The sequence below is a fragment of the Solanum stenotomum genome, chromosome 8 (assembly GCF_019186545.1).
Source record: "Solanum stenotomum isolate F172 chromosome 8, ASM1918654v1, whole genome shotgun sequence".
Classification (NCBI taxonomy): domain Eukaryota; kingdom Viridiplantae; phylum Streptophyta; class Magnoliopsida; order Solanales; family Solanaceae; genus Solanum; species Solanum stenotomum.
Genome location: NC_064289.1, coordinates 18,424,387 through 18,450,296, shown reverse-complemented (window position 1 = coordinate 18,450,296; position 25,910 = coordinate 18,424,387). Strand labels below are relative to the sequence as shown.

At 32.4% G+C, this 25,910-nt stretch overlaps 1 protein-coding gene across 3 annotated transcripts; it reads right to left on the bottom strand.

Annotated features, from left to right (window-relative positions):
* Positions 1-1,758: 1,758 nt before the first annotated feature.
* On the bottom strand, positions 1,759-15,435 carry LOC125874353 (non-specific lipid-transfer protein-like). 3 transcript variants are annotated; one of them, XM_049555230.1, is made up of 2 exons: positions 15,086-15,435; positions 1,759-1,781 (listed from the first exon to the last, which is right to left on the bottom strand). In XM_049555230.1, exons 1-2 carry the CDS (start codon positions 15,433-15,435, stop codon positions 1,775-1,777), a joined length of 357 nt encoding a protein of 118 aa, XP_049411187.1. In that variant the 3' UTR covers positions 1,759-1,774. The 3 variants fall into 3 exon arrangements, with proteins under 3 accessions (XP_049411187.1, XP_049411186.1, XP_049411185.1); XM_049555229.1 differs by lacking the exon at positions 1,759-1,781 and adding an exon at positions 6,317-6,373; XM_049555228.1 differs by lacking the exon at positions 1,759-1,781 and adding an exon at positions 14,940-14,968.
* Positions 15,436-25,910: the final 10,475 nt, after the last annotated feature.

Below are 25,910 nucleotides of genomic sequence, written 5' to 3'. Positions count from 1 at the left end.
TTTAAAATAATTGGATTAGCTAAGCTATCAAGTTTCTTATAGAACTTTATGGAGAAGGAGGTAAGCAACACCTTAAAATAGGAAATCGTTTACTAGGGTAAATAATTTGTTGATAATTATTATTAGATGTGTATTCAAGATTTTAAGAGGATGAGTACATATAAGGTTGTAAAAAATGAGCCCAACTATAGGTAACCCGTCCAATTCGCCCAGAATTTTAAGAATTGGGCTCAAGATAATTTAAATTGGGTTCAATCCCAACTCAATGAAGCATTAACCCATTTTAAGAGAATCCTCAATTGAGCCCAATTTAAACTTCAATTTCAACTCATTTTAAGACTCTTTATTTGTATTGATGTAATGTATGTTCCTATATTGAAGGTATGAATTATTATCTATTTTATATCTTTTATGATTTATCTATCCATTTGTAACTTCTTCTTTTTTAAAAAAAAATTCTCGAGTGGGAATTCAAATTGTGGTTATTAAACTTAGATAACAATATATTAAAATTTTTGAGATTAAGTGGGTCAAATTGGGCTGGTCAAGACCCAACCCATTTTATAGTCCATTTGAGCCCAAAGTAAACTTGGGCGGGTTAGGACCCAACCCTTATTTCAACTCATTTTAATATATCCAATTTCAACTCAATCCGCCCATTTGACACCCCTAAATACATTATTATGAAAAAATAAATTTAAGATTGACTGATTTAACCTTTAAGATCTAAATACTGAACCCGTCAATTATATATATATATATATATATATCACTCAACTTTCCTGATAAAGTGATGTATTCAATCGATCGCATAAAGTGATGTATCCGACCAATCCATCGCGTAAGTGATGTATCCGAGAAAAGGAGAGAGTAGAGATTTTTGTAATTTTTTTCAAATGGTAGAAACTTTTAGAAAATATGGTAAAATCAGTTGTGCATCCAAGTAATTTTTCTTTGAATGTATAGCATATATCATCCAGTACTATTAGTTTTAATTTAAACATTTGGTTTATTTATATAAAATTAATAGTGCTAAAAAATATGAATTTTCAATGTGACAGACTTGAATATTTTGAAAGATTAATGCAAAAAAATATTAGTTAAAACCCAAAAAGTTCTGCCAATAACTACTCAGAAAGGTGTTGCTTAATTTTTGAAAGATAAATATAAGATTTAAATTTCCAACCTTACTTAAAGAGAGGCATCCAATCATTATCACATTATATGATATTTCGAATGCGTAACTTGACATACATTTGATAATCAATTATTTTCTCATTTATGGAATTTTTACCTATATGTACCGCTGAGGCAAATAGTTTGCAGCTTATGTAACTCACTTTTTTACTCATAAAAAATAACCTAAAACATCCGTCATTAAGTAGGCGTTTGGACATGTGATTTCATATCTCAATATGATATCGGACATCAGTACTTAAAGATATGGATGATTGGAGAACATTGTGCTATTCTGGAAAATGGTTATTTTTGCATTTTACTCGAATTACAAAACTAATGTGTGAGGAAGTAGTTAATGGATCAAAAAGAAAGATTATACACTAAGCTATCAAAAACAATATTATAATATTTTCTTATTCATATGAGTATCAGCAAGGCTTTTTTCACCAACACAAAATAGATGTTACATAATATTGAAACAGAATATAATTAGGATATATAGTGTAGACATAGAGTCCTTTTAGAAAAAAAACATTGCATTATAAAATGGAAACTTGTATATCACTTCTTCTTATGGAATTCCAGTACTTGTCCTTCAAACCCTACAAGAGAATATATAAAAACAATGTTATGACATATATCTCAATTAATTGTACGTTATAATTAGATATCAAGCATTGTCACTATAATGTAAAACGTGAAGTGTGTCATATAAATCAAAACAAAACAGAGCATATAGGTAGACGTTACTTAGTGCAATCAACATTAGGATCGATGCGTATTGTGGTAGTAAAGTTGCATAAAAGAGGGAGCATTTCTGCTTTCTTAAGATCTATAGGTAAATTTATTGCAGCATTCTTGAGACATAAGCAGATGCTTTCGCGGTCCGGCTTATCAGAATCCTGGAATTGTTTGGCAATAGTTTGTGCTCCACTGCAACAGGCAACACTAGGGGAGTTGTCTCCATTCATTAAGAACCCTTGGCATGGGAACAAATTCGATATCACATCTGCGCATTCAACGTCTGCATTTGCTAAAACAAAACAAAGAGACATCAAAAAGAGTGATAGTAAAGAGTAAGTAGGAATTATGTTTCTTGACATCTTTCTTTGGAATTTAAAGAGATAAATAAGTGAACTAGATAAAATGAAATTCTTTCCTTTGTGAAGGAGAAATGTGTATGAATTAAGTGAAAGATTGGATGTTAATTTATAGTGCTTTAAGGCATGCTCAATCTGTCATTGTACTCCTCTATATAACCAACTCTATGATTATTATTTTTATCATTTTCCTCATGAAATGATTCTTCCTTTTTTTAGTATGACTTTTAAAATTATTTATAAATAATGACTTTTGTAATATCTACTTTTTGGGGGGTTAATAGTCTTAATATTGCTTTACTTTTATTTATTAGTTAAATGTGTCCTTCGTTATATTATTGGGTCAAAAACATCAGTCTATTGTCATGAAAATATTTAAATATGTCCCTAATTTGAATAAAATCTAAATAATTCATTCCCTTCTTTTAACCTGACCCAATATCCTTGCCTTTATTTATTTTTTTAACTTATCATCGTTAGGAAAAGGAAAAGGAAAAGAGTAGAGCAAATAATTATAGAGTTTTAGGCTAAAATCATTCCTCAAGTATAACTCAAACTTAGAGTACATTTTTATAGTATAATTGTGAACAAAAAATATCCTTCAACTATCCCAAAACTTGCTTAAACATCCTTTCTGTCAACTACTATTAAAAAACTAACAAAAATAAATACATGTGCTAAGCACGACTCCCCCCAAACCTCCATATGCTATAGCTTGATTTTTTCATCTTCATAAACAATAAATAGCACACATCTTAGTTGAGACTTTCTTTCATGCTTTTGTGCAGAAAAATAATCTGCTCCAATTGTCCCACTTTCAGTCTATTCTTAAGCAATGCGTCCCTAACCGAGGGTTGGAATTAATTGCTCATATAACTGATCGTTGTACTCAAATTTTTAAAAAAAGCTAATAGCACTCGATAATTTAAAAGATGCATGCGCAATGGTTAGAAATTCTGGAGACCTCTTGAGACGAAATTTGGAGAGGAAATTAGCAATGAAGATGCATTTATATGAGACAATAAGGCTCATGTTAATAAGAAATACACCAAATATCTACTTTTTGGGGGGTTAAAGGTCAGAATATTCTTTTTACTTTCGTTTATTAGTTAAATGTGTTCTTTGTTATATTATTGGGTCAGATATATATGCCTACAGTCATGAAAATATTTAAATATGCCTTTAATTTGAATAAAATCTCCTAAAAATCAAACAATAATATCCAATTTCCCCTAAAATCTAAATAATTCATTCCCTTCTTTTAACCTGACCCAATATCCTTGCCATTTTTTTACTTGTCATCGATCATAAGGAAAAGGAAAAGAGTAGAAAATAATTATACGCAAAATTATTCATCTTTCATAGTGGGGGGTGGGGGAGATTTTAAATGGATTAACAATGCTAGCAAGTTTCTTATTATGGAGAATGTAAGCAACACCTTAAAATAGGAAATCGTTTAGGTAAATAATTTGTTGATAATTATTATTAGATGCGTATTTAAAATTTTAAGAGGATGAGTACATTATTATGAAAAAATAAATTTAAGATTGATTGATTTAACCTTCAGGCTCATATTACTGAACCCATCAAATTTTAAATTTATAGATATAAAATTATTTTTCATCTATTCAAATAGTAGTATAGTAGTGTGTGTATATATATATATATATATATATATAGGTATAGTCATATGTGTCAAAGGTATTGAGATCAGCTAGACCGATTGAATGAAGGAAATTTACACAAATCTCATAACGTTAAGAGCTAATTACATGTTATCCCTACTCTTTTTCAAATTACAAAAATCCTTTAAATTTGGTGGAATTTGAGTATGTTTTTTGATACATTGCATCTCGAATTTGATTACATCCCTCAATGTCCCGATATATCGCGTCTCAATTTCGGATACATCACTCTACGTCCCAATACACCGCGTAAAGTGACGTATTCAAGAATAGGAGAGAGTAGAGATTTTTGTAATTTTTTCAAATGATAGGAAATTTTAGAGAATATGATAAAATAAATTATGTATTTAGATAATTTTTCCTTGAATGAATGGTATATCATCCAGTACTATTAGTTTTAATATACACATTTGGTTTATTTATATAAAAATTAATAGTGCTAAAAAAATAATGAATTTTCAATGTGACAGGCTTGAATATTTTGAAAGATTAATGCAAAAAAATATTTATTAAAACCCAAAAAGTTCTACCAATAACCACTTAGAAAGGTATTCCTCATATTTTGAAAGATAAATGTAAGATTTAAATTTCTAACCTTACTTAAAGTGCGTCATCATCACACATATTCACATTATATGATACTTCTAACGTGAACTTACACATTTATATTTAAGTATTATTAAAAAATATGACACTATGATTCATGATCATGATAAAAGAACATGAATTCAAGTAAACCCAAAAAACTCCTCAAATATCATAAATAGAGGGAAAAATAATAATGGAAAGAAAAGGTTGGTCTTGAATGCAAGTATGATAGAAATTAGAAATCTAACTGATTCAGTTTAGATCATTTTAGTAAATTTCAATTACTTAAATAACTTGACATACATTTGATAATCAATTATTTTCTCATTTATGGAATTCTTACGTATATGTACCACTGAGGCAACTAGTTTGCACTTTGCAGCTTAGGGAAAAGATAATATGTCAAATGGTCACTCAATTATGGATAACTTTCTCAGAAAGTCACTCAACTATGAGTTTTCTCAGAAACTCACTCAACTTTATTTTATAACCCTAAAGTCACTCAACTATGTATAGTTATCTCAGAAAGTCACTCAACTATGAATAGTTATCTTAGAAAGGTAATCAACTATTGATATTTCAAATAGAACGTCACCCAACCAATTTAAATAATTTTTTCATTAAAATTTGTTGGTTTTGAAAATTTTATTTGAAGCTAAATTTTTAAGAAATGAAAAAGTTCTCATTGTAATCTTTTTATTGTCATGTCACACTATACTTAAGTAATATATATAATACAACAAAATTTAATACTATAGAGTATAGTTAGTAAAACAAAATTATATCTAAAGTACCAATATAAGTTATATTATAAATACAAAAACAAACAACCCTGTTACGTATTTTATATAAGAAAATTAGCTTATAATGGAGTAATCAGTTAATTGTGTCAACGTTTGAACAGTAGTTGGACAATAACGAAGATTCCAATGTTTCTAATTATATGAGAAAAATTAGAGTAGCAAATTATGTCGTCAAATTTGAGTTATTGCTTTAAATATGATTTTAAATTCATCTAAAATGAAGTCTTGATAAATATATATATTTGTATATAATTTTAGTGGGGTGCATCAATATAATGTTTAAAATTGATATTTTTCTATTTTTTAAAAATTTAGTATAAAATAAAAATCTCATGTCAACAAAATTTAATGAAAAAATTATTTAGATTGGTTTAGTGACTTTCTAAGATAACATTTCATAGTTGAGTGACTTTCTAAGATAACTACACATAGGTGAGTGACGTTTGAGTTATAAAACAAAGTTAAGTGACTTTCTAAGAAAACTATCCATAGTTGAGTGATTTTCTGAGAAAACTATCCATAGTTGAGTGACTTTCTGAAGAAAGATATCCATAATTGAGTGACCATTTGAGATATTATCTCGCTTATGTAACTCACTTTTTTGCTCATAAAAATAGCCTACAACATCCGGTCACTAGGCATTTGGACGGACATGTGATTTCATATTGCAATATGAAATCATTAGATGAAATATGTACTTAAAGATATGGTTGATTGGAGAACATTGTGCTATTCTGGAAAATGGTTATTTTTGAATTATTTGTCCCAAAGGGTGAGGAAGTATTTAATGGATCAAAAAGAAAGATTATACACTAATTAAGCTCAACAACAATATTTTCTTATTCATATGAGTATAGCCAAGGCTTTTTTTCCACCAACACAAAATAGATGTTACATGATATAATTGGGATAGTGTAGCCATATTAGAGTCCTTTTAATTAGTAAAAACATTGCATTATATAATGGAAACTTGTATATCACTTCTTCTAATGGGATTCCAGTACTTGTCCTTCAAACCCTACAAGAGAATAGAAACAAAAATGGTAATCAACATTCATTCAATATATATTGTTATTACTATGATATATATATATATATTGATTAATTAAATGTTGAAGCAAAAAATATAAAAATCTAGTAATACAAGCTCTGCGGGGGAGATGATTCGAAGTTTATAGACAAAAAATGAATGTTGTAGACAATACATAAATCTTTAATTTCATCTCCCCCATTTCAAAGGTTATTGATTAAGCACGAAACTTAAGAAAGAAACATACATAGACCTTTAGATAGATGTCAAAAATATATTTGAGTAAACGTTAGGAAAATGGTCAAGACTAGCGCGGTGATGGAGGATTGTCCAAGTCAGATAAAAAAACAATTACACATCGATTGTTTTCACCACTAATGTCATGAGACATTCACATTATTGACAACTTACTATGACATATATGTCAATTGTTATAATTAGACATGGAGCATGCATGTCACTAAATGTAAAACGAGAAGTGTGTTGTATAAAACAAAACAGAGCATATAGGTAGAAGACGTTACTCAGCAATCAACATTAGGATCCATAGTAAGGTTGCATAAAATAGGGAGTATTCCTGCTTTCATAGGATCTATATGCAACTTTTTTACAGCATTCGAGAGACATAAGCAGATGGCTTTGCGGTCCGGCTTATCGGACTCCTGGAACTGTTTGTCAACAGTTTGTGCTCCACTGCAACAGGCAAAACTAGGGGACTTGTCTCCTTTCATTAAGAACCCTTGGCATGGGGACAAATTTGACATCACATCTGCGCATGGAACGTCTGAATTTGCTAAAACAAAACAAAGAGTGATAGAAAAAAATAAGTAGGAATTATGTTTCTTGACATTTTTCCTTTGGAGTTTTAAAAAGCTAACTAAGTGAATTAGAGAGATAAAACGGAATCGGGGAAAGGTATATGAATTAAGTGAAAGATTTGATGTTAATTTATAGTGCTTTAAGGCATGCTTAATTTGTCATTTTACTCTCCGCTATATAACCAACTCTATGATTTATTTATTTTATCAGTTTCCTCATGAAATGATTCTTCCTTTTTTTAGTATGACTTTTAAATTTATTAATAAATAATGACTTTTGGAATATCTACTTTTTGGGGGTAACGGTCAGAATATTAACTCCTCCAACTTTTACTTTCATTTATTAGTTAAGTTTGTTCATCATTATATATTGGGCTAAATACAGTAATTTTCCTTTATGCAAATATTTAAATATGCCCCTGAAATTAATGAGAATTAGAACTAGAGAATCAGTAGAAGAAGAAGAATAAGAAGTNNACTTACATCAGAAGAGTGCAAGAACAATGGGTGATTGTGATCAATCACAGCTACAGCTCCTCCATTGGTACTAGTGGTTTGACCTTGAGAGTCATCATCAGAATTTGGTGCCATTTCTTGAACCAACTTCGAACCTTCGAATCTGTATTAATATCACTTGAGAAAACTTGCGGAATTCCAGAATCAAGCAATGAATCTCTTGCTTGTAGGCTCTGATACCATGAAATTAATGAGAATTAGAACTAGAGAATTAGTAGAAGAAGAAGAATAAGAAGTAATAGACGAGGAAGAAGAAGAAGAATCAATCTAAGATAGAAGAAACTGATTTATTTTTAAACAAATGAGTACAAGAGTCATTATATATATACAACATTTTTTGGAACTTAGTTAGTTAGAGATCCTAACTAACTTTTGGATAGGTAGTTATGTAACCAACTAACTAACTTATTAACTTCCTATTTTTGAATATTGAACTAACTAATTTTGCTCACTAATCTTAACAGCCCCTAATTTGTATGAAATCCCCCAAATCAAATAAAAATATCCAATTTCTCCTAAATAAATCATTTCCTTCTTTTAACCAGACCCAATATCCTTTCTTTTTTTACTATTGTTTTTACTTATCAATTATCATCATAAGGAAATGGAAAAGAGTAGAGAAAATATGATCTTTCATAGTGTGGGGTGGGGTGGGGGTGGATTTTAAAATAATTGGATTAGCTAGGCTAGCAAGTTTCTTATAGAACTTTATGGAGAATGTAAGCAACATCTTAAAATAGGAAACCGTTTAGTAGGGTAAATAATTTGTTGATAATTATTAATATAAGACGTGTATTCAAAATTTCGAGAGGATGGTATATTATTACGAAAAGCTAAATTTATGATTGACTTGGTTTAAGCTTTAAGTTCCTATTACTGAACCCGTCAAACTTTTAAATTTATAAATTCAAAAAAAATTATCTATCCAAATAAATAAATATATACATCCCCGATTATTATTATCATAAACAGATCTAGGAAAAATAATAATGAAAAGAAAAGGTTGGTCTTGAACGCAAGTATGATAGAAATCCGGAGAAGCTTTGCCATTAAGTTGATAACAATCAAAATCATCTAACAAATTCAGTTTACATCATTTTAGGAAATTTCAATAATTTAAGTAACTTGACATACATTTAATGATCAATTATTTCCCATTAATGGGATTCTTACGTATATGTACCAAATAGTTTACAGCTAATGTAATTTACTCTTTTTCACATAAAAATAATGTATAATTATATATAAAAGGTGTATATATATCCATACACATTGTTATACATATTTATATATTGTTATATAAAATATAGGGAATGTAATGTATCTGTATTGTGTAAATAATGTATAACTATGTCTATATAATGTAATGTATCTATATTGTATGTGTGAATTTGTTAATTTTATACAAGTTTAAGTGTTCACTTATGCACATCCAAAGTTTAAGGGTATGCATGTCAGTAAAGGTCAAGTTAAAAGTCACATTTACATTTTATGCTTGAAAATTCGTTGAAATGTAGCCACTTTCATGGGGAATAAAAGAACGTTATGTCCGATTTCCAGATATGATGATTAAATTTTAGGTTTTGGTTTCGTCTTCAACTTTTATTTTTCAATAATCAAAAACCATATTATACAAATTTTGATTTTGTCCCAAAGGGCGAGGGAGGGGATGTTAATTTGCAAAGAAATAGAGAAAGAACTCGATAGTTATCCATGGCGGAACCCTAGTTCTCTAAGTCGGTGAAAGAGGTAAAGATAGAGAGAGAAAAATATCTTGTATTCATTATCAATTAAAACTGTACTATCTGTTACAACTAAAAAGAAGAACCAATATATATAGATTACCTATACAATACAACTTACATATGAACTAACTACTATTATCAATTGGGCCTGTATCAATTGGGCCTGTATCAATTGGGTCGTATAGTCCAACACCCTCCCTCAAGCTGGAGGGTAACAAAACACCCAGCTTGGACAGAAGAAATTGATGATGGACACCAGAGAGAGTCTTGGTGAGAATGTCAGCCAGCTGAGAGCCAGCATGAACATAGTGGAGAGAAATCAAACTCGTGGCAAGCTTTTCGTGGACAAAATGACAATCTAGTTCAATGTGCTTCGTGCGTTCATGTGCAACAGGATTCTTGGCAATGCTAATGGCAGATTGGCTGTCGCAATGAATAGGAACAGGTGAAGACACAGGGGCACCCAAATCAGCAAGCAATCGGACCAACCATGTGATTTCAGCCACAAGTTTTCTTAAAGCTCTATATTCAGCCTCCGCAGAGGATAAAGAGACGGTGGGTTGTTTCTTAGACTTCCAAGAGATGGGACTGCCACCCATAGTAATATAAAATCCGGTAACAGACTTCCGAGATGTGGGGCAAGCAGCCTAGTCCGAATCAGAGTAAGCCTGAAGAGTGAAATCCTGAGAGTTATTCAACAAAATACCCCTATCGGGTTCCTTGGCAAGATACCTCAAGACATGTAACCCAGCATGAAAGTGTGCAGAACGTGGAGCATTCAGAAATTGACTGAGATGTTGGACAGCAAAAGAAATGTCTGGCCGCGTGTGTTGAAGAAAATTCAGTTTCCCAACAAGTCACCTATAAGTGGAAGGATCAGATAATAAGTCGCCAGAGTCAGGAGATAACCTGTGGTTGAGTTCAAGTGGAGCAACAACAGAAGACACAGATGAACAATGGAACTCAGCTAGGAGCTCCTTGGTGTATTTGTGTTGGTGGAGAACAACACCCTGAGAAACTGTGGACACCTCAAAACCCAAAAAATAATGTACGTCTCCGAGATCTTTGATCCTGAACTGGGAGTCTAGAAAAGACTTAAGAGAGTTTAATTCAGGCACATCATTCCCAACAAGTAAGATATCATCAACATAAACCACAATGATAACAGTGGAGTTGCCAGAACACTTAGTGAACAAAGAATAGTCATTGAGACTAGATAAAAAACCTTTGGATAGCAAAGCACTAGATAGTTTGGCAAACCACTGTCGGGATGCCTGCTTGAGACCATATAAATATTTTTTTGAGTTGACAAACAAGAGGGGAATGGGAAGGAGATGAAGAAGAAACATCAAGGCTAGGGGGAATTTTCATGTAGAGTTCTTCATCAAGATCCCCGTGTAAAAACGCATTATTGACATCAAGTTGGTAAACAGTCCAAGAAAACTTGACAGCAAGGGCAAGAAGGCATTTGATAGTGGTAAACTTCACCACAGGAGAAAAGGTCTTTGTATAGTCCAACCCAGCCTTCTGAGTATCCCCTCGAACAACAAGCCTGGCCTTATAACGTTCAATGCTGCCATCAGACTTCTTTTTGATCTTATAAACCCACTTACAAGAGATAGCTTTCTTATGAGGAGGCAATGGTATGATATCCCAGGTCCGATTCGCCTCCAGGGCCTGGAATTCCTGTAGCATGGCATCCTGCCAAGCAGGGTTGGACGTAGCCTGATGGTAAAACAAAGGTTCCTGTGGACATGCTTCAGAGGATGGAAAGGAGATGGAGGAAGGAACAGAATAACAAATGTAGTCTCGAAGGTGAGAGGGAGTAGATATCTGTCTAATGGACCTCCGCGGAGGTGGTAGAGAAGATGAAGGGGAAACAGTAGGAGGAAGAGAAGAAAAGACGGGAGAAGGATCGGAATAGTGAGAAGAAGGGGTTGTGGAAGGAGGGAAAAATAGGGAAGGAGAAGTGGTGGAAGGAAAAATGTGTTCCACAAATGAAACATCCCTAGAGTAGAAAATGGATTTGGACTGGAGATTGAGAAGTTTGTATGCTTTCTTACCAAAAGCATAGCCTAAAAAAATAGAGGGGATGACCCTAGGTTTGAGTTTGTCTCGGAGAGGAAGAGGAACAGTAGCATGTGATAAACAGCCAAAAGATCGCAAATGAGCATAAAAATGAGCTCGACCATACAAAACTTCATAGGGTGATTTATGAGAGAGAATTTTGGAAGAAAACCTATTAATTAAGTAGGTAGCAGTAAACACACATCCCCCCCAATACTTGGTAGGAAGCTTGGATTGGAAAAGAAGGGCCCGAGAAGTTTCTAAAAGGTGTTTGTGTTTACGTTCAACCACTCCATTTTGCTGAGAAGTGTGAGGGCAAGAAGTTTGGTGCAGAATGCCAAGAGAAGAAAGGTACTGAGCATGAGCAGAGGTGGAACCCAACTCGAAAGCATTATCTGTCTGAATAGTTTGAACAGAAGTGCGAAATTGAGTAGAAACCATGGCAATGAAAGCTTTGATTACAGTAAAGGCATTGCCTTTACAAGATAGGAGATGAGTCCATGTCATGCGACTCTTATCGTCCACAAAAGTGAGAAAATACCGAAAACCATTATATGTAGAAGTGTGATAAGGGCCCCAAAGATCAATATGAACAAGCTGGAAAATGGAAGTGGACTGGGTGGATCTCTCAAGGAAAGGCAACCGCTGTTGACGTGCCATAGGACAAATAGGGCAAGTGAAAGATTGTTTAGGGGAGAATTTGCATGAAATATGAGGAATAGAAATCATTTTTACAAAAGGTAAATGACCCATCCGTTGATGCCAAAGAATATCAGTTTTATTCATGTGAGACAAAGTATTACATTCGAGAGAAAAAATAGGAGAAACAGTACAAGGAACAGTGAAAGTAGAAGAAGAATCAGTAGAAATAGATGCAGCTAAAGTATGAGAACCACCACGGGATGAATCAGAGTCATCAGAAAGAATTGCAGCAACGGAGGGGATCCGCAGGATGTAGAGGCCATGGTCAGCCTTACCAATCACCAGTGGGCTCTTCAGAGAAGGGCCCTGCATATAACAGGTTGAATTAGTAAAGAGAACAGAAGTATTAAGTTGGGTAAGAAGGTGATGAATAGAAATTAAGTTGTAATGGAAAGAAGGCACTAACAACACGTTGTGTAAGATAATATCAGAAAAAATAAGCAGAGAACCAAAAGAAGTCACTCTCACTTTGTAACCATTAGGCAGGGTGACAAGAGACGGGGATAATAAAGGTTGAATGTTATGTAAGAGATGTTTGTGGGGGGTCATGTGATTTGTGGCTCCAGAATCCAAGATCCAAGAGCTAAAATCCTCAAGAGAAGCATGACAAACAGTGTGACCAGAAGGTTTACTAACAGGAACTGAGTGCCAACCTGCAAAATTTGCATAAGCCTGTGAGGATGGTCCTGGATTTGTCGTAGAGATCTGAACATTATGGAAGAGCTTCATGATATGATCATATTGTTCCTTAGAAAAACCATGTGGAGGTGGATCAACCGGAGAAGAATCAAGTGGGGAAGTAGGATCGGCAGGAGTCTCCACTTGAGTGCATGTAGCGATCCGTTTACCTTTGGTGAACTTGAACTCAGGTGGGAAACCATGAAGTTTAAAACACTTGTCAATAGTATGACCAGACTTCTTGCAATATTTGCAGACAAAATCATTCCGTTTAGAATCAAAATTGACCCTCTGATTGAAAGATCTGTTAGTAGATTGAGAAGAAGGGTGGATTCTGGAATTAGAACTGGAGCTTGCAGAACACGACACTGAATCAGGGGAGAAAACAGGGCAATCAGAATAGACTTCCTTCTGTTTTTCATCCCTAATCAGAATAGAGTGTGCCTTTTCAACAGAAGGGACAGGAACCATCATGAGAATGCTACTGCGAACAGTGGAATAAGAGTCATTCAAACCAGAGAGAAACTGTATCAATTTATGTGTCTCATTAGACTCATGCATAGCTCCACAAGTGCATGGATTGCCAATAGACAAAGAATGTAGCTCATCCCAATATCCTTTGAGCTTAGTGTAATAATGAGCAATGTCAAAAGAACCTTGAGCAGTTGATGAGATGGCTCTTTGAATGCTATAATATTGAGAAATGTTAGCAACACCATATCTGTCTACCAAATTAGTCCAAGCTTCCTTTGCAGTCTTATAGTAGAGAACAGTCTTAGCAATGTCTTTGGAAAGGGCATTCAGTATCCAAGCCTTCACCATATTGTTACACATTTCCCAGTGTCGAAAAAGTTGTGAATTAGAGTTAGGTTCAGGAAAAGTACCATCGATTATCTAAATTTTATTCTTTGCAGAAAGGGAAATAAGCATCCCTTCTTTCCACTCTCCGAAACCCGTTCCATTGAAAGGAACTGTCACCAGTAGAGTTCCAGGGGTATCGGATGGATGAAGATATAAAGGATGAAACGGATCAATAACCTCAGATCGCGTAGCGGTAACCTCAGATTGCGTATCAGTAGGCATGTTGAAGTAATCAAGTTAAGAAAATCAGATATCACCAGATGTGCGAAACGGGAGCAAAACTTCGATCTCAAATTCTTCGAAGCTCTAAGCAGCGATGGCGGAAGAACAAAACTTCGATCTCAAATTCTTCGAAGCAAAAAACAGTCAAAAAGAAAATTAACCGTTGACAAACAGAGATACACCGACGAAATATGTAGAGAACGATACGAACTACCAGGAATTGCTCTGATACCATGTTAATTTGCAAAGAAATAGAGAAAGAACTCGATAGTTATCCATAGCGGAACCCTAGTTCTCTGAGTCGGTGAAAGAGGTAAAGATAGAGAGAGAAAAATATCTTGTATTCATTGTCAACTAAAACTGTACTATCTGTTACAACTAAAAAGAAGAACCAATATATATAGATTACCTACAATACAACTTACATATGAACTAACTACTATTATCAATTGGGCATGTNGAAATAGAGAAAGAACTCGATAGTTATCCATAGCGGAACCCTAGTTCTCTGAGTCGGTGAAAGAGGTAAAGATAGAGAGAGAAAAATATCTTGTATTCATTGTCAACTAAAACTGTACTATCTGTTACAACTAAAAAGAAGAACCAATATATATAGATTACCTACAATACAACTTACATATGAACTAACTACTATTATCAATTGGGCCTGTATCAATTGGGTCGTATAGTCCAACAGGGGAAGAGAAATATATAGTTAATGGATCAAAAAGAATGATAATACACTAAGCTTCAACAACAATATTTTCTTTTCTTATTAATATGCGTATAAAGCAGGGCTTTTTCCCACTAACACAAAATAGATGTTAAACATAATTTTAAATATAACATAATATAATTGGGATAGTGTAGCTATAGAGTCCTTTTATTAAAACCATTACATCATCATATAATGGAAACATGTATATCACTTCTTCTAATTAATAGGATTCCAATACTAGCTTGTCCTTCAAACCCTACAAGGAAATATATTAAAACATGTTACGACATATATTTCAATGAAAAATGTGTCACATAAAACAAAACAGAACGGTATTAAAGACATATATATAACATGAGATTGAAGAAGTTACGTGGTGCAATCAACGTTAGGGTCGATAGGTATTTTGGTATCAAGGTTGCATAAGGCAGGGAGCATTGCTGCTTTCTCAAGATTTATAGGCATTTGTGCAGCAGCCTTGAGGCATGAGCAGATACCTTCGCGGTCCGGTTTATCAGACGCTGCGAATTGTTTGTCAAGAGCTTGTGCTTTACTGCAACAATCAACACTAGGAGACTCATCTCCACTCATTAAGAACCCTTGGCATGGCATCAAATTTGTCATCATATCTGTACATTGAACGTCTTCATTTGCTAAAACCAAACAGAGAGACATCAAAAAGAGTGATAGTAAAGAGTAAATGGGAATTATGTTTCTTGACATGTTTTTTTAGAATATAAAGAGATTGATTTCTTTTTTGTGAATAAGTAGAAATGGTATAGGAATAAGGAGTGAATAAGTTGTCAAAGTAAGTAAGAATGGATGTTAATTTATAGTGTTTTAAGGCATGGTCAATTTTGTCATTTTCTTCTTTTCTATATAACGAACTCTAGGATAGAATATTTAAAATTATTGAGATTTAATGACTTTTGGATTGTTTACTTCTTTTTTCCCATTTGATATTTAGTACCGTAACGTCATTAGGGATCGGATCCACTAATTAATTCAGATCTTCATAACATTAGGTCAATTTAATGACGAAATGTTCCTTACCAAAAAAATAATTTAATTTATCATTAAGGCTTGAACTTGAAATATCGAATTATGAGTGAAGAGATTATGTTCATTCAATAATAGAGAGAGTATTTAGAATAGTGTCACTCAACTCATGGTAATTAATTAGCGGTCAAAGTTATCTATTTTCTATGTTTTCTTTCAAAAGTCATGGTAATTTATCAATTACCTAGTTCGGTTTAATGATAATCATAGCTAAATTTTATATTCTTAGGAGAGATATGATATGCATTTTTAATTAATTTTTTTATTAAAAAAAAAACAGTTTAAACACTAATTTAGAACGTGGATCAAACTAAAACTCAATCCACTTAAAAAGACCCATTCCTTGACCCAACTCGTCCTTTTTTTTTTATGTATTCTGAAAAAGAAAAAGAAAAACCAGTGCTCATATTTCTTTAGAAGACAAAAAATAAAAATAGATAAGTTTGATGGACAATAATTAAAAATTGTGTGATCATTTAGACAATCAACTCTCCCACTACAATACTTTATGATTAATTTTTTTATTTTATTTTTTGGGATATAAATTTGCTTACTTTTCATAGTATCATGCATCTATATTCTCTTCAAAGAAAAATTAAGAAGGCGTCATGGTGTAGACAATTTCCGGGAAAAAAACCCCAAGAAATCAGTTAAAAGTCAAAATCATCTTATAATGGGAGTAAATAATTAAACGCAAAATTATTGATCTTTCATTGTAGGGGTTGGGGGGGAGGGGGTGGAGGGAGGATTTTAATATAAATGGATTAGCTATGCTAGCAAGTTTCTTATAGAAATTTATGGAGAATATAAGCAACACCTTAAAAAAGGAAATCGTTTACCAGGGTAAATAATTTGTTGATAATATAATCGGGGGCGTATTCAGGATTTTGAGAGGATGGGTGCACTGTTATGAAATGTTGAAAAGGTAAATCTAAGATGTGTATAAATTTGACCGGTACCACCTTTAGGTTCATTTTATTGAAGTCGTTAAACTTTTAAAATTATAGGTTCAAGATTGATTCTTATTAATTCAAATAGTAAATTGTATATATATGTAGCTATATTTCGTGTTGAAGGTATTGAGATCAATTGAATCCATTGATAGTATGATATATATATCATCCGGTGTACTACTAGTTCTAACATACACATTCGATTTAATTATATAAAATAAATTGCAGTGCTAAAAAAATAAAAAATTTCTAAGTGATAAGACTTCAAAAATTTGAAAGATTAAACCAAAAATAAAAATAAAACGTCAAAAGTGTTACTAATAACCACTTAGGGAGGTGTTATACCCAAATTTTTTTATAAAAAAACGAAGAAGATAGCTATTAGATTTAAATTCCAAGCCTCACTTAGAAAGCTTCACCCACTCATCAACACATTACATAATACTTCGGAAGTGGATTCACACATGTATATTTAAGTATTTTTAAAAATAAAAATAAAAATATAACACTAGTATATTGATTTCGGGATAGAAGTATGAGTAGAAATTTCGTTAAGGATATTCAAGATTTATTATATATATGTGTGTGTGTGTGTGTGTATATATATATATGAAAAGTATTTTTTGACTTATATACTTTGTATAATTTTCTATTGATTTTATAATTTTTTGACAAAGGGTGTCTGACTGGCCAACCCGAAAAACCCTCAAGATACACCTATGATTATTATTGTGATAAACAGATCTAGGAAAAAATAATTATGGAAAGAAAAGGTTGGTCTTGAACGCAAGTAGGATAGAAATCCGGAGAAGCTTTGCCATTTAGTTAAAATCATCTAACAGATTCAGTTTACATCATTTTAATAAATTTCAATTACTTAAATAACTTGTACTACATTTGAATTTTGATGATCAATTATTTTCCCATTTATGGGATTCTTACGGTATATGTATCGTTGAGGCAAATAGTTTGTAGCCAATGTAATATATTCATATACACTGTTATACAATATCTATATAACGTATAAACAATGTATCCACACTCTCAAAATGTTTTTGCAACCTACTATGCTTGGCAGATATAATTACACATGAGATGGAGTTTGGCAGATATTTGTTACGTATATTTACATTATTCTTTTTCATATTTTAAATGCAGAATCCTTGTAAGATTGTTGTGAAATTAGTTTTAGCTGTATAATTTGTTGAGAGTCGATGTCCTATTGCACTTTGGGATAGAAATCCTATTAGGCATAGAAGTTCAATTTGAAAGTCATGCCTTAAATGTTTGTTTATATAAGACTTTTGCCTAATATTTTAAAGGAAACAATCGTAAATCACGTTTTTTCATAACTATAATGCCATTGAATTTATGTCACTTTAATGACTTTAGGCTTTATTATGGACCCTCTAATGATATACGTATTTGTATTATAAATTATTCTACTATTTACTAACTGGAATATAGAGTTTGGAGTTAAAAAGAGCACTTTTTCTTCCAAAATGCATAAAAGGTCACTCAATTTTTTTCTTAACCAAAACAGACAAAATTCATAAAGGGTCACTCAAGTTTTTTTCTTAACCAAAACGGACAACTCGCTGCTCCGGCAGCGAGATCCATTCTGATTTTTAACACGGTTGATAGCGCTTTTTCTCGCTGTTTCGTTAGATCAGTTCGCCGCAATATTTATATAGAGTGTTGATTATAAATACTCATAATTATTATTGTTACCAAATATAATATAACAATAATTATATTACTGCCGAATTTTTTTTATTTATCGTAGTGACCCTCTTCAACACTGAAAAGAAGGTTAATTTGGTTCCACATATATTATTCACACTAAATTCACATCTCATCAGAACAATAAGGGCAGGAGTAGCATGTATATATCCATGAACTTATAATCTTGAATAACATGATGCTCTCAAAGATGTAAATTTGTGGAATTGTACGGTATATCACATAAAGGACAAGAGAATTTTATCGAAGGAACAGGGAAAAAGACATAGATTTCCCCTTGAACTTATTCCGAAAAATCAGTTACACGCTTAAATTATCATGGTGACCTATTACACACCTTAACTACTCAAAAGTGAATTTATTACCACCCTGAGACATGTAACACCACTCTCACATTATGTGGTGTATTACACTAACTGCCACATCAGTGCTATGTCAACGTCATGTCATAAATTATAATGTTTTGTTTTCTTTTTTTTATTAATTAACTTTTCTTTATTAATTTTTGACACCCAATTTTGACCCTCCCTGATAATAATTGATTTTCGAACTTCTTAATTTTCAAACTATTTAGAATAATTAGCCTTAAAAAATTCAAATAGTTTCAAGGTTATTTTAAATAATTTCAGTCGACTTGTATAGTGTTTGAATAATAAATATATTTCATATAGTTATAAATGTAATTAGTATATTTTTATAAATATTTGAAAATCACATCAAAAAGATTTTGTTTTATTAATTTAGTTTAGTTTAAATCATAATTGCAATTTTGAATTAATTAGTTTGTATTTAGATTAATTATTTTTAATTAAATTAATTATTTTATTTCGTTAGGATTAAGAAGCTCATTAATTGATACTAATTCGTCTTGTTTTGTTGTTAGCCAAATTCGCCAATTTAATTCAATTTGGCTAATATTTCAATAACTTAAATTGGTTACAATTGTAACTCAATGGTTATGTTGTAATTGCAAATATAGTCATTTCCTATCTTAGCCTTCAAGTCTTTAAGACCCAGAGATTGGACCTTTTAATCAGTCCAAGAAACACTTTCAATAGCCCAGCCCACCATTTCCCATTCTAATTCCAATTTTCTAGCCGACACAGTGACCCAAATTCCCAACGTTCCAATTCATTTCTTCCAGCAACTCAATTCTACTACCATACCCAGCCCACTTTTCTATTCTAAAAAGAAACCCAAAAGCTTTCAACAACGTCTTCCAGCAGCTCACAAATGACAATACAAACAGAGAAAGAACGGCGTCTTCACGTCTGTTCCAAACAACGACAACGGCAACGCGTGAACGACCCCAAATGACCTTGTACACGCCTCACCACTCTCCAAGCGAGCAACCTAGCTCCAACGATCACAAAGAAAGATTCACGGCGTCAAATAGACTAAAAGCAAATAGTTGTTCACGCGTCTTCTTCATCAGTCTAGTATTGTTTCTCGTACGACTTTTTGCAATTCCAGTTGCAATTTCATCCTCACCAATGCGAGATAATGCCACGTCGAGCTGCAATGACATGGGATTCATCTACATCGTCCACCTCAATCGAGAACGTTGGAGAATTGGATGAATTCGTACGAAATCGAAAGGTTTATTGAGGAATTGGACTACTATCTTCTTCCCCATATTTCGGATGGGCCATAAAGGCCCACATCCACTTGTTTCTCTTTCGAGTCAGCCTCATTGCCAACAAAAAAGCAGGTGAACAGGTTGAAGGCAGTACAGGTGGCTGGAAATTAGATTTTTGGTGTCCAAAAAGCTCGAAAAAAGGCTGATATACCCATTGTATACAGTAGTATACAGTCGGATATACTATTACAGATCACAAAAATGTGAGAATACAGGTTCGAAGAAGAAATACAGGTCAAAAGATGATATACATGAATGATGCAGAAATACGGTCCAAAATACGGTTTGTATACAGTGGATATACATAGAATGTATACGTAGATTTTTCAAAGGGAAATAGGCCCAAAAGCCTTAAAAAAATTTCCAACAACTTCAAGTAGCAGAAGAAATGGGCCAAAGCCCAATGAAATAATCAGCAGAATTGAAGCAAAGTCCAAATAGGCTCAAACCCTTGTTTTTGGGTAATTCTTAGTATTAGGACATGTTCAACAAAATTTGAATTTCGGCCAAAGTCCTTATTTGGACAAATTTTTTAGAGTTAGGACAGGTGAGCCAAAGACTTATTTAGCTGAATTTGGGCAAATGGCCCAAGTTCAAACATTCTCTCTTTTTTCCTATTTATTTATTTGTTATTGTATTGACTAACATTTTTTGTTTAACTTAATTAATTCCCAAAAGATAGTCATTTCTCTTTTTATGTTCAAAATATATATATTTATTAGGGAAAAAACATAAATTCTCCTCTGAACTTATCACGAAAAGTCAGTTACACATTTAAACTATCATGCCGATTTATTATACATCTAATCTTGTTTAAAACGATATTAATACCCACTTTCGAAGGCATTCTCAATTTTGTATGAAAATGTGTTATACACGCATTTTGACACGTAAATTATATTTTTTTAATTTTTTTTAATTTTTTTTCTTTAATATTATTTTAGAGATCTGCAAAAAGTAGAAACCTGACAATTCTTCCTTCTCTCACCATACATTTTTCTCTTTCTAAAATCCATTTCTTCCTCCTATATTCATAAATCGGATGAAAAATGAGAAATTTGAAAAGATAAAGGTAGACAATAAGACGATTATGAAATATAGAGATGTTGGCGACAACAATAGGTGGAGGGACAACACCATTATTGCCAGTGAACTTCAGATCTGTAAATTTCATATCTGTAAAGAAGATAGATAGAAATCATTTCTTTTTATGAATTTTTGATAAATTTAAGCAATAGAATCATGAATTTTATGTATAAATGTGATAGAATTTTCAATGATTTTGTGAGTAAAAAAATCACGAACTTTAACGTAGATTTTGTTTTATTTTGCTGCTCCCTTTTGGGTGAATTTTTTAAGAGTTTTTCTACAATCTGCAAACAATTCAACAAACAGAGAGCACGAGCTATGTGTATTGACTCTATGAAAGTGAGCACATGACTGTAGATATTTTAAAATTTTTATTTTAATTCTATGTTTGTTTTATCCTTTTGATGTCACAACTTGAGAAAAACAATTGTTCATTTTAGAGTTTCTCTTTAAGAATAGTGTATTGGATATGCTTCCATTAGAATAAAGTGAAGAAATCATCAATGGTGACAAATGAAAATGAATTGTTGAAGAAGAAGAAACAAAAATAATTGTAAAAACATTAAATAAATTGGGGCCACCAATAAAAGGACAAAAAAAGAAAGAAGATTGATATAATTAATATATTGAAATTTTTAATACTTAATTGTATAATGACCAATAAAATAGTGCCACATGTTCAAATTTGTCATCTTAACATATATTTTCTTCTTTTCACGCACTTTAAGGAAAGTGAAGACACTTTCTCTGTCATGTCACCTTCTAAGGGTATTAATATCACTTTGAATAAGATAAGTTGTGTAATAGATCACCATATTAGTTTAAATGTGTAAATAATTTTTCGGTACAAGTTTAGGGGGAAATTTATGTCTTTTCCCTATTTATTACTTAGATTTATTTTTATTATTTGTCTTGCAACATATAAATTATTCCCCTTAGAAGATTTCCCTTTAGTTATTCCTCTAAAAAAAATAAAAAAAATGAGTCTTCTTATTTAGTTAATATTTTTTAAGTTAGTCAAATCGTTGGTCAATCGCAAATTAGTGGACATTTCGAGGGCCTAACACCTTCTTGAAATGTAAATTGAACCTCAAACCCCTTTAAATTTCAAATGATTTTATTATGTTTAAATCTTTTGAAAAAAATATAAGGTTTCTTAATTTCTTTAAAAAAGTAAGTGGCGACTCTATTTGAAAAATCGATTTCTCTTCAAGTTATAAGTTTAGTCAATTTTTCGAAATCATTCTATTTTTATTTGTATTTTTCAAGTAAAACATAAATGATGACTCTACTGGAGAATTAATTAGACTCTAACCGAAATGTTTTGACTATTTGTTATTAATTATTAAACTGTTGTATGTTTTACTTGTTAAATTGTTATAAACTGTTATATTCATAGCTTGATATATTTCATCAAACGACATTTATTTTATTTTCACTTAAATGACGATTATGTGGGCCGCAGTTGTTCGTTAACCAAATTTTTTTCAGGGGACCCTAACGAATATTGTTGGCTACTGTATAGCCAACGCCCGTTAACTGTCACAGCCCAAATAGTCCGTTTGGATCACCTATCCACTATAAATAAAGCTCACTCTTAGTCAGACTAGTGTAGAGTTAAACTCAATCCCAAAATTTAATGCATTGACCTAAGATGACTCATCACCCAAGGCGTGTTGGACCCATTAAAAATACCACCTTGAGTCTGATGTGAGGTCAAAATGCATATTGTTAATCATTATATTTCTCACATTTATTATTTATATTTATATTTATCCTTTTTGCGCTTGAATTTTATGAATTGTGCTAAATAATATATTTTATTTGTAGGATTAAACTAGTGAAAAATGAAGAAGTTTGGAGCTAAAACGAATTAAAGATGAAAGGTTGAAGAAGGAAAAGTAGACAGCTTAATGGATGAAATTGAATAAAATAATATATTTCTATATACGGAAAAGGCGGCTGATCAAATATCAAATTTTCAATTGATCCCACGTGGCAGCTATTAAGAGAACGTTAATTGTAATTAACACGTGGCAGGAAATTAACGCAGCAAGTGCTTGAAGCGGCAGTACTTTTTCACGCGAACAGCTTCACGGAAAGAAAAGGAATCCAATTCCTTTTGGTTTTGGATTCCTAATTAAATTTGGACTCAATTATTTTATTTAGGATTTTCTATATCTATAAATAGTCCATAGAAATATTATTTTGGAATAGAGGAATTCATAAGAGGATACTTTTTAGGGTTCTTTTCTTCTTCTTATTTGGGTTAGATTTTATTATTTTAGTTCTAATTTTTGGCTTTGGAGATTAACTTGCAACTTTAGCAATTCTTAATTTCCTAAGTTCGATTTGAAGATTGACTTTGAAATTCAAGTTGAGATTCTGGGTTTATTCTGCTCATTACGTAAGTTCATGATTTCTTCATCTAAAATTATGAATTGTGTTCTTGCTACTATGAGTAACTAAATCCACAACTAAGGTTGTGGGAACCATGAGCGATTAAGAATGTATGAATAGTAATTAAGTAATTCTCGAATTGTGTTATTGTATACATTGATAATTCTTTCATTTAGAAGTCTTTTTAACGGTGATCAACGTTAGAACTCGCCTTGTTGCTACTTGCCGAACCAAAGAGGTAGTTAATAAGAAAAGAATTATCAACATAGATTTAGTGTGATACTATTTAATAGTCTAGTGTCAATTGGTGTGAGGGTGAAAACTAAGTCATACATTGATGTGATGTTTAATATGAGGTAAAGGTAAGGGTTAGTAAATTATACACACGTAGTCGAACCAAGGTGCGGGATGAAATTCTCTTGTTGCCAGATCAAGGAATTAGAGATACATAATTTATCACTTTGTATGTAATACACTAGGAAAGGGTTACTATTATTAGGATTACCGCGTTATGAGCTTTTGGGGAACACATACACCCTAGTTTCTCTCTCATCTTGATAACAACTAAAGTGTGAATCTTGCTCACTGATTGTTCACATAATTTCCATAATTTGTTTCACAAATCCCTCCCCCCTTAATTACTTATTTCGGAAGTACGTTGACTAAAAGAATGTAATTGTAAGTTAAGGTTAAGTCTAAACCATATTCCTCGTGAGATAGACCCCAACCTCCAAGTTGGGTTCTTTACTTGATAACGATCGTTTATACTTTTTTAGGGAGGTGTAATTTGAGCGTATCAGAGTCCAAAGGGCTCACGGCCCGAACGAACGTCATACTTACGTGTTTGAAGGATGTATGCGCTGTTTTACAAATTGTTGTGCCTTGGGTTTGGGGTGTATAATTCTTTATACATTTTTGTAGATGGCCTAGCAGTTCTTGAGGTTCAAAATGGTCACTGAGCCGTCTCACCTCTTTTCACGCAAGCAACCCAATTCCAACGTTCACAAAATAAGATTTACGGAGTCAAATAGACGGAAAGCAAATAGTTGTTCACGCGTCTTCTTTTTCAGTCTAGTACTGTTTCTCGTACGACTTTCCACAATTCTAGCTGCAATTTCGTCCTCATCAGTGCGAGATGATGCCACGTCGAGCTGCAAGGACATGGGATTCATCTACATCGTCCACCTCAATCGAGAATGTTGGAAAATTAGATGAATTCGTATGAAATCGGAGGGTTTCTTGAGGAATTGGATGGGGACTTTAAATTTTTAGGTCCATTTATATCCGAATACCCTCGTACTTTTCCCCCCGAAAACCGAACCCTAATTTTGCCAATAAATACTCTTTTCCTCTTCATTGTTAAATGTTGGAGAATAAAGTTTTAGAGATATATACTCAGACAAGAATACACATAAAGAATCACTAGCTATAAAAGATAAGAGATATTATTTTTTCTTTCTGCTCAGTGCTTGCAAAGCTCATCGGAATCACGTTGGTGGTAAAGTCGTTGCTCTCCTGCTCGTTTTTGCCTAGTTCACTACACCGAAAAAGGTAACTTCCTTTTGACCTTAACTCGTTTTTAGCTGGTATCTCGTTCGTAATCTAAAGTTTATTGTTGACTTTTGTTTCTTCTCACTCAAATGTCTCTTCTTTTCCTTGGTTTGTTGTTGACGCTTAGTGATCAATCTTTCGGTTTGAGTTGGTGTATTTTTATTGTTGAGGCGTAGAAGGTGTCTTTATGTATGATTTATGCTCCAAATGTTTTTGTTTAAGAGTTTAGTCTTTTCCTTTGAGATGTCCAAAGGATGTTTCCGGGCTCTCTTCTCACTAGCCAAAATGATGTTTGTGTCTCTTTAGTTTTAACTCATGATATCATGCTCATATCTCAACTATTATAATGTGTTGATTTAGCTAAGGTTGCCCTCTTTTTTCCAGAAAATAGATTTCCTATTTTTGTCAAAAATCTGAAAATATCGATCTTATATTTTTTTAACTTGCTGTCTATCTTAGTCCTTTGATTGATGTTACTGCTCTATATAGATATTACATTTAATCATGTCTAATTGTGCTTTCTTGTTAACATGTATGGTTGAATATTGATATGGCCTTGTTTAGTCATTTGAGATATGTAATCGTCTTTTTCCTTGCTAAAAGTTATTTTGTCTGTCACTTGTTCCAGCAACTTTGTTTATGTTAGTATGATAAGCTTGCATCTTGTTTATTGTATAATGTGAGTTAAGTTATCAAATGTGCATCATGCTCTCTTTATTTTTCCAATATTTTGAAATTATGTGTTGATTGTTAATTGTTTGTTC